Genomic DNA, 14,845 nt, shown 5'->3' with positions numbered 1-14,845 from the left:
GCATGAGGACCTTGGGTTTGGTATCACCAACAGCTGGGAAGGCATTGTTGACAAGGACCGTTGAGTCCCGCTGGATCCCAGCATTGAAGCTGTTTCGATGTGTACGAATGGTGTTACTATAAATAGTATCAATCAGATTGAGATGAATCCATACAGTTTGTTGGTCTTTGTACGGTTGAGACAAGGGTTTACAGGAGCATTGGATCCGGAGAGTGAGTTTCTTTCATTGATACTCTTTATTCTGATCATTCCATAGCAGTCTTTTATGTCTTCAGTAGCCTCCATGGAAGGACAAAATGCGATCTTATTCTTACTATTCAGCACTTTCATGCTCATGCTTATTCTCCTGCTCCTTAGCATATCACCCCGTCCTGTTCCTCGCACCGCCCTGCGTAAACGCCGTATACCTTGGGTCGACCCAAACACTACACCAGAGGACCAGTGCACCCAAGCCACCACGGGCAACAATGTCAAGCCCGCGGAAACCAACTCTGACCCGGACCGTATCACCAACAGACCGTGCTTCACGCCGGAAAAGCGCTTACATGTTCGACCAGGCCTTCGAGGTCCCGCCCGTCCCAGCCTTACCGAAGGGACTGGAGCGGGTGATGCAGCCTACGAAGGCGAGTTTGGCTAGGAGTAGGGCGAGTGTGATCAGTCCGACTGCGGGGAGGGTGGCGAGTGGGGCTGGCATGAATGCCGCTCCGTCAGGGTACCAATCGTCTGTTCGAACGGCCTCTACACCTGTGCGCGGTTCATTGCGTTCGGAAGGGACGACACCCCCAACGACGTCCAAACCGGGCGTGAATGCTACCCCGCGACAACCACCAACAACCACATCTCGCACCCGCATACCATCGGCATCATACGCAAGCACGGGCTCAGTAGCGACTGCACTACGTGAAACCAAGGCGGATGGACTTGGCACGGGGAGGAGGGAGAGTCCGCGAACACGGACTTTACGGCACGTCTCGGCGACAGTGCAACCGGTACGGAGTAGTAATATGCCAAGTTCGACACCACCGACACCGTTTCAACGACCTTCGCCTGTCACGCATACAACGCAGACACGCCCTACACCATTTGCACGACCACCAAGTGGTACTACCTCTTCGACAACTTCTCAGCAACGATCGAAGCCTGCGCTTGAGCCCCTGGTTCTGCCGCCGTATTACCTCAAGAATCCGGGGAGTGCGATGGGTGGTAGGATCAAGGTTGGTGAATCACCGATCAAGTCGGCGAAGGGTGTCGGAGTAGGAAGTCGACCGCCGTCTTCTGGGACGCCGCTGGCTACCGGGTTTGAGACACCGAAGAAGTTTAGTGGGACTGGACTTGTCGATAAGGAGAGGAAGTTGAAAACTCCCTTGACGGCATCGCGGTATACGTTCTTTGGCGGGGGAGGGAAGAGAGAGGAAAGTCCAGTTACGCCCACCGCAACATCCAAGCACGTACCACCCAAACCCCTCAACAAGAGTATCTCAATGGCAGACGGCCTGCATTCAGTTACCAAACCGTACCCCCCGACCTCAAGCGCACACGCGCCCGGTGAGAAAATTCGAGGTCACAGAAAGGAGAAGAGTATGAGTTTCGCACAGGCCGGATCCGAGGTCAAGGGATTCTTTAAATCCTTGTCGCGGTCTGGATCCAGGAAGGAGAAGGAGAGAAAGAGTGTGCTTGGGGATCCTGTTCCACCTCTACCGTCTGCGCCGCCGACGAGTTATGGTGAACGACGCCGGAAATTGAGTTTTGGCGGATTTGGGTTCGGGAAGGGCGATAAACTTGGATTGGACGCGATGGGACCGCCGCCGTTGCCGTGGTCGAGTCCGGGGAAGGTCGAGAGGACTGTTGTCGAGGTCAAGGAGCTTAACATCGCTGCGGTGGACGCAGAAATGCGTAACCTCCAAACCGGGAGAAAACACTTGGCCGACGCAGCCGAACGGGAGAAAGAACGTCTCGTCGAGGAGTTGTGGGAGCGGAGTACGCGTGGCAGGGAACTAACGGAACGTGAGCTGAGGGATGCGGATTTGACGTTGTATGAGGTTGGGGAGATTAGGGATTACAACCCTGTTTGGTTCACGGGCGTTCCGGGGACGAAGAAGAGGCAGGGTGATATTGCGAGGGGAGAGGCAGGTGCTGGGTATGACGACGAGCGAGGTGACTATTTACCCGTCATGGGAGATCATCTCGCATACCGCTACCAATGCGTCGACATGCTCGGTAAAGGCTCATTCGGCTCCGTCATCCGATGTCTTGACTGGAAATCTGGACAATGGGTCGCCATCAAAATCATCCGAAACAAGAAGCGGTTCCACGCACAAGCCGTCATCGAAGTCGATATCCTGCGCCGACTGACGGATTGGGATCCGGACGATGTGGCGAGAGTCGTTAGGGTCGAGGATGACTTTTATTTTAGGGGGCATTTGTGTATCGTGACTGGGTTGTTGGGGATGAATTTGTATGAGTTTGTGAAGGGGAATGGGTTTATTGGGTGTTCGTTGGAGATGATCAGGAGGTTTGTGATATCATCGATACGAGAGACTTTGCTAACGTTTGAGATAGGTTTACGATCCAGTTGTTGGAAAGCTTGGTCCTGTTGTACAAGCACAAGGTCATTCATTGTGATTTGAAGCCGGAGAATGTGTTGCTGTCGCATTCCCTCAGCAGTGAGATCCGCACCATTGACTTTGGAAGTTCGTGTTTCGAAAATGAGAAAGGTATGTGACAGTAATTGTTTCAGCCCGAGTCTTTGACTGACAAGATCGACACAGTCTACACTTACATCCAATCCCGCTTTTACCGCTCGCCCGAGGTCATTCTTGGCATGAACTACGGTATGCCGATTGACATGTGGAGTTTGGGATGTATTCTGGCGGAACTGTATACGGGCTTTCCGATCTTTCCTGGTGAGGATGAGAAAGAGCAGTTGGCGTGCATTATGGAGATTTTTGGTCCGCCGGAGAGGCATTTGATTGAAAAGTCGGATCGGAGACGGATCTTCTTCGGTAACGTGGTTGAGAAGATGACGAGGGACAGTTGCTAATGAGTATCAATAGAGAGCAACCTGAAGCCGAAGCTTCACAAGAGCTCCAAGGGAAAGATTCGACGCCCATCGACGAAGTCATTGGCACAAGCGCTCAAGTTCACGGCTGCGGATGATTCCTTCCTGGACTTCATCACAAAGTGTCTGAAGTGGTCACCGGACGCACGTATGACGCCCATGGAAGCCTTGCAACACGACTTCGTCACAGGCGTCGTCCGCTCCAAGTCGCCAACTAAAGCTCGCGCCCGTGTGACGTCTACGATTGTTGCATCACCCCTCGCACCTTCCGGCCGTCCCTTACCCGACTTACCCAAATGGAATGCGCCATCGAAGATATCGCCAAGTACGTTTGGCAGTGGTCAGAGCAGTACGACGAGTGTGAGCACGAGCATTGGGACACCGGTGAGGAGTAGTCCGGCTAAAGGCAATACGATTGGTGGAAGCCAGGGGTACTCGCTTCGAAGCAGGATCGCTGCGACGACACAGAGTGGAAGTGGCATGGCATCCGCAGCGGCGAGGACCGTTACTGTTGGAATCGATACGACGCCGGTAAGTTTGTGTTTCCAGTTTTGTCACGGAGCTTAACTGACATTCTTACAGCGACGGAAGTGAGTCCGAGGACCTAACAGAGATCGAATATACTCGAGAGCTGGCATCTCGGAGTAAACGATGACCATACCCAGCATCTTTAACCTGCTCGATCCATTGTTGGAAGAAGGCGCATCATGGTGATATCTATTTTTTCATGACATCGGTGAGAATGGAGCATTCTCTCCATTTGTTTACGCCAACAGGTAGCTAAAAGTAGATGCTATTATCAATATCGTCGAGTCGCCGTGGCCATATCTTCTCGTGGAGACAGTAAGCGGACAGGCGTAGGAACCTCGGTGCTGCAGTAAACCTCATCATCCAAGTCCTGCCTTTTAGAGAAGCACGGCGCGAGATGATCTACGAAAATTCAGAACGTAAAGGTCATCCACTTAAAACTTCAATTGACATCCCCTAAACGCGACAAAGTACGAACACGAACGAACGCACATCCAAGAAAAACTGTACTAAAAAAGAAGATCAAGCCGACTCATCTCGCTGAGAAATGCAGAAAGAGTGGTACCTCCCAGCTCAAAAGATCGGAGGTCAAGAAAAGAGAAAACCAAAAATACGAAGAAAAAGACCAAGAAGTAGAACTCGTCATCTCATCAGCTTTCCATCAACTCCTTCCGCACTAACGACTCGCTCAGAACCATCCCTTCTTGTAAGGGGTCTCGGTGGGCTCACACTCGGTGGTCGTGGGCTTGCAGTCAGCCGTGACAGTCTCGTAGCAGGTCTCGGTCACCGTGCACTCATCGTAGATGGTGGAGTAACAGTAGTCGATCGAGGTGTACGTGCAAGTCTCCGTCTTGGGCGTCGCCGTGACAGTGCAAGTCTCGGTCTCGGTGCAAGTGTACGGGACAGTGCAAGTCTCCGTGCAGTAAGAGATCTAAGCACGTTTGTTAGCAGACGAACGAGGAAAACAGAGCCGTTGGGATACATACGTAGGTAGAGCAGTCGGTGTAGAAGTCGGTGTAGGTCTCAGTGCACCACTCGGTGGAGTAAACGTAGTCGGTGCAAGTAACCTCGACCTCCTTGGTCACGGTCGGGCCGGGGTCAGTGTAGCAGTAGGTCACCTCATCGTAACAAGTCGTGGTCTCGTAGCAGATGGAGGTCTCAGTAGTCGTGCAAGTTTCCGTGGGAACGGTATAGCCACAAGGGTAAACAGTCGAGCAAGAGGACTCAGTGTATGACGGGGGAACCCAAACGTAGGTAGTGTAAGGCGTCTTGCAGACGGACTCGGTGCAGTAGGAGACCTCGGTGGTGGTGCAGTACTCAGTGGTGGTGCAAGTGTCGTAGCAAGTGGTCTCCTCGTAGCAAGTCGAGTAGTCGGTCTCGGTACATGTCTTGTACTCAGTGGTGTACTCAATGTCCGTGACTGTGCAAGTGTCGGTTTCGTAACAAGTGGACCAGACGGTGACGGGGTAGCAGTCATACGGGGTCGGGGTGGTGTAGCAATCCTCCGAGGTGGTAGTGTAGCACTCCTCAGAAGAGGTGGTAGTGTAGCACTCCTCAGAAGAGGTGGTCGTGCATTCTTCCTCGGACTTGTACTCGTAGCCGGGAGCGGCGAGGGCGGAGGTGACGAGGAGAGTTGAGGCGAGGAGCGTGAGGTACTTCATTGTTGGTTGATTTGTTTGTAGTTGTGTGAACGAAAGTAGAAGCGAGAGAGTTGTAGAACGAAGGTGTTCTTGGAGTGTGGTGTGGGTTGATGAGATTGAGAGAGACGGAGGACGACGGCAGCCTTTATAGGCAGCCGTTGGGTCGAAGAACCATGGCCAAGGTCAACGAACAGACGGAGAAGGCGGAGGAGGACCGTATCGGACGGCCCGGATCGTGAGGGCCATGGCACGCGCAAATGAGCGCATGTCCTCAGCGCAAGAGATCTCGGCAGATTGCCATGGATGCGGTGAGGGCTGAAGAAGGTTTCATGGCATCGGTCCGGGACGTCCGCGACATGTCCTTGCTATTCTTGGCCTGCCGCTGATATCCGGAGATCAGAAGCGAACAGGAGCAATTGAAGAGAGTACTTACCTTTCTGTCGATTTGAACTGACGTGACAGCTCTGACAAGCCGAGGATGTTTCGACGTTACATGCTATGGTGGGGTGTTGGGTCGGGTTTTGGAGTCGTCGACTCTGATTCCAGATGGACGCGGTCCGTTTTCAACAAGAACTAAACCCATGAAAGCAAAAACCGATCATGTTTTTCCTTCTACGACAGCAGTTTCTCCAATCTCCGGCCCGCACACCTCCGCAAACCTTATCCAGCCACGACACGACCTTGCAACAACGGCCCTCTGCCATATCTCACCAACCGCCAAAAATAGTAACAAGCTGCGTCCGAATGAACAATTACATGTTGGGGCTGAATGACGGACCTTTCATGGATTCATACCGTCGTTACAGCGCGATCGATCCGGGAGGGATCGGGTCGAAAGGCCAGACGCGTGATGGACCGTTTGATGGATCGGTACCGACTGTTTTTGGCCGTGAAGTGCGTGGAACTGGTTTTCTGGACGCGTACACTCCGCTTCTCGAGTTATTCCTATGAAAACTGCGATGAGAGAGGCGTTATGTGGGTTATGCCTCTGCCCATGGACTTGCTTTTCGGGACGCATCTACCCATTTTACATGTTGTTTGCTGTGTTACCTACCAGGAGAGAGGCGCTGCATCCATCGCGGCCCATTATCGGGATTCATCGGATCAGTGACGGAGGTGGAGGAACGTAGGGAAAGCTTGGCCTACGCCCAGATGGATGGATGCCGCTCTGCTGTCTGACTTGTGTTGAGCGTACGACGTAGCGTTGGAGTCATCGAGAGATCGAGATACGGTGCGACACGGTGGAGCGGCGTGAACACGAGGAGGTTGATTGCCATTGCCGCGGAGGGGAGTGTTGCCTGAGCGGTATGATACAGGATGGGGTGAGAACAAGCACGTTAGGATTCTTACTAAGAAAGGTTCATAGAAGCCTTACGGTAAGGTACGCCGGCGATACCAACATCGATCGAGGGATTGTTTCCTTCTTGGACGCAATTCGTCAACGCCTGGCAAGCGCAGGGTGAGGACCGTATGTTACCTTCATTTACCGAGGTACTCCGGCTTCTGCGGTCCTCCTGTTGCACGAATGCGGACACATCACTCAGCGCTCGCGACACTTACCAACGAGATCGGATGATGGAGATGCGTATAGGCTTGAATTGTCGATAGACGCCCGGTCACTCGGAGCAAGGAGGTCATTGCTGCTTGCTGTTCATCGCGAATTTACGGGGAGCTCCTTGTTTAACGCAAACCTCGCTCGCTCAGGACGACGACATCGAGAAAGCCAGATCATGGATGCTCACGAACTCTGAGGGTGGTTTTATCCTGCGACGTTCTTTGTATTCCTCGGACGAGTCGAAAGAACCTCGCAAGATGAAATGATCCTCAGAGAGTTTCACCCCAGAAGACGGGCGCGCCAGTCGACCAAGTCCGGTTATTGTTTCGAGTATCGAGCGTCTACACACACACCCGTTCAGGAAACTCCATAACCAGAGGAACCTCACGGAGCAAGAGATAAAGGCCTACCTTCATGGAATCCTCGTCCTCCTTCTCGGCATCGTGTCCCTCTTGAAATCCCTGGCTATGGTATGGCTCCAATGTTTCGGATATGCGGCAGAGCTTTTCCTTCATCCACAACCTGCTCGGGGTACACACATCTCCTCATCACCACAACCTCAGTCATGCGTCTGAGCGCAAACTCAAGTCGGTATGATGACTGTGTTACACTTGACCGGCGAATCCTTGTTGTTCCCGGTGATGAGACGCTGAGATGGTACGTCGTCGGGTAAGGTGACCATGTAGCAGCCGAGGTCGTACCTCGTGTTGCCTCACATCACTACACACAAAGATGAGTCGAGACTTGAATGCGGTATGTCCAAGGTCCTCATCGAGTGTCGAGATTGACGGAGAACCAGTCACCATAGCTCTGCAGCCGGGGGAACTTCTACGAAGCGGCGCATATCCTTGAGACAACGAGATACATATTTTCCTTCTCTTCCTCTGGACCGCGATGCTCTTTGAAAGCCTTCCATGGCCTGTCTTCGACTTCTCGTGATCCGACGTCAAATCCGACGTCAACTCTACCCTCATCCACAAACTGCTTGGGCATTCACACAGTTCGAGGGATCCCCTTAGGCTTGGACTCAAAGTCATACGTGGCAAGATAACTCCTGCCACTTGCCATCGACCACACCTGAATGCCGAATCTTCTTCCTTGGAGACGAGAGGTTCGTCGTATGCTGAAATTTAGATGACTCCACGTACAGCACTTTCGTGACCGACTACGTCTTTTCGAAGAGGACGATTGCGATGTGACTTTCTACATCGACGCTGTGCGAATTAAAGAAGGACGATGAACCCCGAATGTGTAATATGATAGCAGTTGAAGTGTATTGATAGTCCAATGTATGTGATCTCCGTACGCCTCCCATCCTCACCCCCTATCGCACATTCTCAAGATCGTAGCAATAATCCAGATATCAAAATCGTACACCGCTAACCAAGCAAAAATAACAAAGCACAATCACATCAAAACAACCTTCCTCCCCCTCGTTTCAAACACCCCATCCACACTTGCCCCCGCAAGAACCCTCTCCCCCTAACCCGGCCTTTGTGAAGCCCCGGAATTGGGTTATGTAGATACTCCAGATGGTGAGTTGTCTCTTCGTCCCAAAGAGGCCCTTTCAGATCCTTCAGATATGTGAGGAGGATTTATAAGAGGGCGATCACATTGGCGATGTACAGTATCTAGCCGGTTTACGGTATGGGAGTTTGTCTGGAGAATCAAAGTGTACTGTATGCGCACAACAGCTCTCACGCGCTCGCCGGGACAACCAAAGACAATTTCCATATTCACGCTCTCTCCTGAAGATATCTACAATCAAGCCTCCTGATCAAAGTCATAATCATTCCCAAACCTAGCCCTCTCCAAATACCCCTCCCCATCCCCCTCCACCCACTCGGCCTCCACCCTCACTCCCGTCTCCCTCTCCCATCCTTCCACCATCTCTTTAGCAGCGAGGGGAAGGGTGATTGACATCTTGTTCCGATACCATGACGCAAAGAGGATTTGCGCGAGCATGATGCGGGGGGCGTGGGTGTGGTTTGGGAGACCTGCGTGCCAAAGGCGGAGGTCACGGATGATGATTGAGCCCTGCGTGGATGCGTTAGCATTTACACTGCTCACTTTCCCCTAACGTCACGAACCTTTGGAATCGTCCCTTGAATGGGACCAATCCCAGCACTCCTCCGTTCCTTCAGTCCAGACTCCACAATCCGACCACTCGCACGGTCGCCGTGGGCGCCTTCTTGGTGGGAGAGGGTTGTGAAGGTGTGGGTTCCGAGCCAGAGTTCGGTTGAGCCTGCGTTAGGGTTAAGTATCAGCTTGCGGGTTGGGGGAGGGATGATTAGTACCGTTTTCGGGGGTCATGGTGACGAGCGGGACATTAACCACGACCGCAAACGGGATCTTCGGATGATCGAAATCGGCGTCCGTGTGGACGGGTTGTCGTGCACCCTCGGGCGAGAAAAGGGCGGTGTTACCACTGTTGAACCGGAGATGCGGGGTGGGGCCGAGGTAGTGTGTTGCGAGGTGTGCGGCGAAGGGGTTCATGAAGACGTCTTTCTTCAAATACCTATGGTCGCACCCGTCAGCACTATGGAAAGAGAAAGGGAGAAGGGAACGCACTCAACAACAGGCGGCGGATCCTGCTGCACATTCCCCCGGTTATAGTTATACGGCATAGCATCCCCGTCCTTCTTCCTCAACACGTCTACATCGCTCAACATCCGCGCTTCCAACGCATCGATGCTTCCGTGGGATACGGCGTTTGAGAGGACGACGATGCCGTCGCGGTGGAGGGCTTCGAGGGCGTGTTGGAGGGAGCGGGGGGAGAGGAGTTGGGTGGAGTGTTCGGCGGGGGAGAGGGGGAGGATTGTCAGGGTGTTTGGTGAGGCCGTCATTGTTGGATCTGGAGATCAACCAGCGGGGTGCGGGGTAAGGGCGGGGCGGGACCCTGCACCATCCGGTCGATTGACTTGCCCATTCCAGGAACGTCCGGACCCCTGAGACCGTGTGAACTAGTCAAAAGCTCTCCCTTCTCCTCCTTACTCCTGACATCTGCCCCGTGTGAAGTTGGAACTCGCTGAAGGATGGGCTGACAGCTTGGTAAAGGAACTGGAGTTACTACTACCAGAAGTCCGACAACTCCACATACTACAACAACGGTCAGGGAAGCTCGACCTATACCGCGCCGAATGGACATGTTCATCGCAAGTGAGTTTCAGGCGGAGGATGGAAGTCGTGGGTCTGAACCAAGACTTGAGTTCGTGTTTGAGTACTTTGCGTCGGAGGGATACTCAAGTACGGATTCAGATCCAGACGTTGTAGGATAGGTAATACTGAGCTGGGGCTTTCTTCCTTCGCGTTTTTTGTCTTGGTGCGGGTGTACGGTGCACGGTACATATGCATACGTCCCGTTTCACCCGGCAGATCAAGAAAGGGATCCGTATCAACGTGATCGAACTCGTGAACTTCATGCTAGTAGAATCAAGTGACGACGGAGGAGCTTTAAGGGCAAGAAGTTGACGTCCAGGGAGTACACCGTCAGTCCGATCCTTCAACGCTGCCGATTGATAACACCACCCGTACCGACATAGTCCCAAAGGATTAGGCTGCGAGTGCAAAAAGGAGTCATATAACCAGGGTATATATACGGGTATCCTTCCTACCTATCCATACGTACATTACAGCCCTCGGTACTCTTACACGCATTCTCTTCCTCTCTCTGGTCCTCCGCCTTCCTCGTCAGATCCTACTCATGGTGCTTCTTCGAAACATGCTGCACCGTCTTCTTCTGGAACTCCTCCATAGTCCCCTCCTCCTTATCAGCCTTGACGTGCGCCTCACTCGTACTCGCCAAGGTCTCGTTCCACCCGGGAGCGTCGTCCATGGGCTTGTCCTTGTCTTCGCCTTTGAGGTGGCGCTCTTTCGCGCGTTGGAGTTTCTAAGGTCGCTGTTAGTAAGGGAGTAAAGGGGGGGGAAGACGAGAGCGACGTACGGCAGGATCGTTGTCCGACATCTGGGAGCCGGTGCCTACGAAGCGGAGACCGCCCATGGCCAGTCTGTTGGAGGTAGAGATCAAAGTCGATCTGGCCAAGCGGATGTTTAGCATAGCGATATATAGCGGATGGTGTTAGGGAAGTTCAGCTGAAGACGTTTAGGTGTTATATTGCGTGAGTGGATATGACGTCAAAGGGTTTGCTCGCGAAAGTTTGTGTCCAGCAGATGTACATGGCGATCAGTCGAGAAGAAAGGATCTTCGTATAAGAGAACTTTCCCTTAGGGTAAGAACCCACCCAGCTGCGACGGCTCCTCGGCTACGACGGCTTCAACTGGTGACGTTCGCGGGCCCTCACCGAAGTCGCAACTCTATTCAGCCATGGAACGTCATGTCTACCTCAACTCACCTGAAGTCGTCCATGACAAGCATCTCGCACAACTGAACGTCCGCTGTTGAGCGACGCAACGTCAACGATACGATGGACTTCTCTCAACCTCATTCCCAGCACCAAGCTTTCGATCACGAAGCCATACGGCTCCAACTTAATGAGATTCAGTCCTACCTCGCATCCATCACGCCGAATGATCCGTTGAGCGCCGAGATCATTCCCGTGTATCGTGTGTACCTCGAGGAGATGAGAGAAGTGTTGCGAACGCAGACGGGTGAGAGACACGAGGAGGCAGAGGAAGAATTGCCGACGTATGGAGACGCGGTTGGAGAAGGATCGGCGCCGGCATACATTGCTGAGCCAGAGGAAGAGCGGGTGCTGGATGAGGGTATTGTTGACGATATGGATGGTTTGGATGAGTTCAGGGAGTTTGTAGAGAGGAGAGGATTGGGTTTGGTGGACCAGCTGCCGACATCGACGACAACGCTTTCACCATTTTCGTATGCCTATCCACGCGAGGTATATACACCGATGCCTACGAACACCAATCCCTTCCTTACACATCAAGCAGCGTTCCACGATCTGCGCAACATCTCCCCTACGACTCAACGCCAAGACAGCGGCGTCTCCCTTGGCGACACATACCTCCAGTGTAACCTCTGCTTAATCAGCTCGCCCGAAAGTCGAACTCACGTTGCGCCTTGCGGTCACGGCTACGACTTCAAATGTCTACGCACCTATCTTCTCAACGCACTCGATTCCCCTGATCCGCCTCGCTGTTGCCAAAGACCAGTGATGGAAGGATTACGAACGGATATGGTGCTGAATGGCACGGAGTGTCTACTATGGAGCGAGAAGGAGAGAGAATGGGCTGTCGCGCTTCGCGAACGAGTGTACTGCCCTAGCGCTCGTTGCGGTGCCTTTGTCGGATCACGAACGGATGTCAGCACCTCACCGGCCTGTCCTCACTGCAATCAAGACGTCTGCACAAAATGCTACGCTACCTCACACCCCGATCGTACATGTGACATGACATCGGCACTGCAGTTACTACATTTGGCGGCGGAGCGAGGATGGCGTCAATGTGCAAATTGTACTCGTTGGGTTGAACTGAAGGATGGGTGCGCACACGTTTCCTGTCTTTGCGGATATGGGTTCTGTTATCATTGCGGAGCCGCGTGGCTCGTCGATGCCGGCGGCGTCGGGGTACGAGGGTGCGAGTGCACTCCACATGTCGAGAGGATTGGAGCGGTGGACGTCGTGCGGCAAGCGATTGAACCTTGGAGGCTGGAAGACGGGAATTGCGGGGATGTTGTGTGGGTACCCGAGGGGAGGGAGGCACGAGTCAGAATGAGTCGATGGAGTGATCTGTTGAACTATGATCTTGGGAGGCGGTTGGTGGGGTTGTCTGGTTGGGACGATGTTGCTGTTCATCTCGGGAAGTGCACGGGCAAGGATACTTGGGCACGGTCTAAGGGGAAGGGGAAGTTGTTTGGTAAGCGGAAGGAGGAGCGGTGTGAGGCGTGTAAGGTGAAGGGTTCAGGTGACGACGGGAGGAGATGTCGAAGTTGTGGGTTGAGTGCTTGTAGCGGGTGTTTGGAGATGATCGGCACGTTGGTGGCAATGAGGAGGAAATGACGGGGCATGTTCTCGGAGTTGCCGTTCGACACTGGTATATGTACGGTAGCAATCATGAACACATCTTCACAAATTCTCGAATATCTACGCCTGGTGTGATTGGATTCGTTCCTATGACAGGCTTACCGTAGAATCAAGTCGCGTTCATCGCACCTCCACGGCCCACGGGGTATGTTGCAGGGCACGCTGAGTGAAACCGCCTCTGCAGGGCTACAGGCCCTAGGTTACCCTACACTGATACCTTTGTATCATAGTATAGTTGCTTAGATATAAGGGAGCTTCGCTCTCTACTGGAAGAATCAGACCTTTTACACACTTACGTGGGGTACCTCCAACATTGGTAGCATCGGACACGATCATATACATTGACATCCGTCTCCGGCTTTAGTCTCAATCCCTTGGAGGAAACTGCCCGCTTGAGAAACTTTGCCTACGATAACCAACACACAGAGCCTGTGCCCGGCTAAGACAGCCACATAAATCAGCCAGTGAAGAGGGGGTTACCTAACTGCGTGGTTCCTAACTCGACAAGATGTCCATACAACATCATCCTGAACGCATCTACGACACCACCGTCGGGCGTTCGGATTTGGATGTTGAAGACTCTCCCTACCCATTCGATTCCAGCGAAGCTCAAGGGCACAACCGCGACTCGACGTATGAGTAAACGCCGCAGCCGGACGACACTACAGCTGGTTGCAAAATGCCTGTCGCAATCTGCAGGTAGCTGCACATGCTCCGTAAACCCTCACCGTAAAACCAACAGAACAACTCCATTGAAGGCCTAGGAAGGTCGCAAACGGTTCGAAATGTTCGGTGAGATATGCGACAATAGCACACGGTCCATAGTTATGGGTCCTGATCCTGGCACACCCCATTCTCTTCGTAACACACCCCGCGCGCGGATTCGGCGCCGCAGCTGCCAAATCGGAGAGATCAGAGCAGAACACGACAAGATAATATTATTTACATTAGCAGTATGTACAAAAAAAAACCAGAACACTCCCACGGACTCCTCAGTGCCCATACCCACCAAAGTAATTCCATGGCACCCCGGGGGGAGGGCCATAGAACTGATATTGCACCGGAGCAGCTTCGAGGGGATCGTAGGACGGTACAAACCAAGGTTGAGATGGCCCACCATTCACTGGAGCAATAGGATGCTGAGTCTGGCTTGGTGTTTGGGTTCCACGAAGCTCACATGTCCTCCGATCATGGCTGGGGCGCCTGCATAAACCACAGAGCCTTGCTGGGGCCTGAACGATCTCAAAGGCACTGGGATCTCGCTGAGTTGAGCTTTGTGGCCTGGCTGGTCGGCGGTTTTGAGAGCCCCTCGGGCGTCCTCTAGCGTTGAAGACTTGAGGATCACGAACTTGTCGGTTGGTGTCAGGAGTTGCAGGCCCCTTAATGTAGTTTTCGTCGAGGACAAGATGCCAGTGCCCGTGTATATCATTAATAGAGAGAACACGATCTCCCTCCAATGCCTCGATGATGGCATGGGCGCAGGGTAGACCAAAAACTAGCTTCATGTAACCCCGACATGTGGGGCAACCTGAACTCGGTGGCCAACTCCCGACGTGCAAGGATGTATTGTTGCTCAATCATGTCCAGCGCAAAGGCAGAAACCTTGTACTTGACATCGGCAAAGAAAGGAGCTGTTAAAGAAGTCGCAGCACTTATCTTCTCCTTAGCAACCTTGCCCAGGATCTCTTGGTGTTGTTCCTCCATGAAGGACCGAGAACGATCGACGACAGTAATGAGGTTACCCGTGCTGACCTGAATGTGACTTAGGGTTAGGGTGTGGGCACCTTCAGCTCGCGATGTCACCGAGGAACCAAGGTGAGTAACAGCATCAACCCAGGCTGAGACGAAGTAAGTCTTGTAGGGGAGGAGAGTATGGATGTAAGCAGTGACAGTGCTATACCTTTCATACTCATACACTAAACTCTCCAGGTTCTCCTCAAGCAATGCCTTTTTTAGGGTTAGGGTTAGGGTTAGGGTTAGGGTTAGGGTTAGGGTTAGGGTTAGGGTTAGGGTTAGGGTTAGGGTTAGGGTTAGGGTTAGGGTTAGGGTTAGGGTTAGGGTTAGGGTT

At 53.0% G+C, this 14,845-nt stretch overlaps 5 protein-coding genes across 5 annotated transcripts; 2 read left to right on the top strand and 3 right to left on the bottom strand.

Moving 5' to 3' along the window:
• Positions 1 to 1,793: 1,793 nt before the first annotated feature.
• SAICODRAFT_62747 (kinase-like protein) lies at positions 1,794 to 3,625 on the top strand (the record flags this gene model as incomplete). The annotated part of the gene is made up of 4 exons (XM_019169938.1): positions 1,794 to 2,512; positions 2,560 to 2,714; positions 2,769 to 3,002; positions 3,054 to 3,625. 4 exons carry the CDS (start codon positions 1,794 to 1,796, stop codon positions 3,623 to 3,625), a joined length of 1,680 nt encoding a protein of 559 aa, XP_019020872.1.
• Positions 3,626 to 4,053: 428 nt separating this feature from the next.
• Positions 4,054 to 5,689, bottom strand: SAICODRAFT_22167 (uncharacterized protein). The gene is made up of 3 exons (XM_019166524.1): positions 5,660 to 5,689; positions 4,573 to 5,608; positions 4,054 to 4,517 (listed from the first exon to the last, which is right to left on the bottom strand). Exons 2-3 carry the CDS (start codon positions 5,245 to 5,247, stop codon positions 4,275 to 4,277), a joined length of 918 nt encoding a protein of 305 aa, XP_019020871.1. The 5' UTR covers positions 5,248 to 5,608; positions 5,660 to 5,689; the 3' UTR covers positions 4,054 to 4,274.
• A 2,856-nt stretch (positions 5,690 to 8,545) lies between these two features.
• Positions 8,546 to 9,627, bottom strand: SAICODRAFT_62771 (phytanoyl-CoA dioxygenase; the record flags this gene model as incomplete). Its single annotated transcript, XM_019169942.1, has 4 exons — positions 8,546 to 8,818; positions 8,872 to 9,026; positions 9,079 to 9,299; positions 9,353 to 9,627. 4 exons carry the CDS (start codon positions 9,625 to 9,627, stop codon positions 8,546 to 8,548), a joined length of 924 nt encoding a protein of 307 aa, XP_019020870.1.
• Positions 9,628 to 10,412: 785 nt separating this feature from the next.
• On the bottom strand, positions 10,413 to 11,059 carry SAICODRAFT_22165 (uncharacterized protein). Its single transcript, XM_019166523.1, has 2 exons — positions 10,725 to 11,059; positions 10,413 to 10,670 (listed from the first exon to the last, which is right to left on the bottom strand). Exons 1-2 carry the CDS (start codon positions 10,836 to 10,838, stop codon positions 10,479 to 10,481), a joined length of 306 nt encoding a protein of 101 aa, XP_019020869.1. The 5' UTR covers positions 10,839 to 11,059; the 3' UTR covers positions 10,413 to 10,478.
• A 701-nt stretch (positions 11,060 to 11,760) lies between these two features.
• Positions 11,761 to 12,303, top strand: SAICODRAFT_47046 (uncharacterized protein; the record flags this gene model as incomplete). Its single annotated transcript, XM_019168878.1, has 1 exon — positions 11,761 to 12,303. A coding segment is annotated over one exon (543 nt), but the record flags the coding sequence as incomplete, so codon positions are not given.
• Between the last annotated feature and the right edge of the window lie 2,542 nt (positions 12,304 to 14,845).

The sequence above is a fragment of the Saitoella complicata genome (genome assembly GCF_001661265.1).
Source record: "Saitoella complicata NRRL Y-17804 unplaced genomic scaffold SAICOscaffold_31, whole genome shotgun sequence".
In the NCBI taxonomy this organism is placed as follows: Eukaryota; Fungi; Ascomycota; class Saitoellomycetes; order Saitoellales; family Saitoellaceae; genus Saitoella; species Saitoella complicata.
The sequence above is the reverse complement of the archived record's forward strand: the minus strand, read 5'-3'. Positions and strand labels throughout refer to the sequence as shown.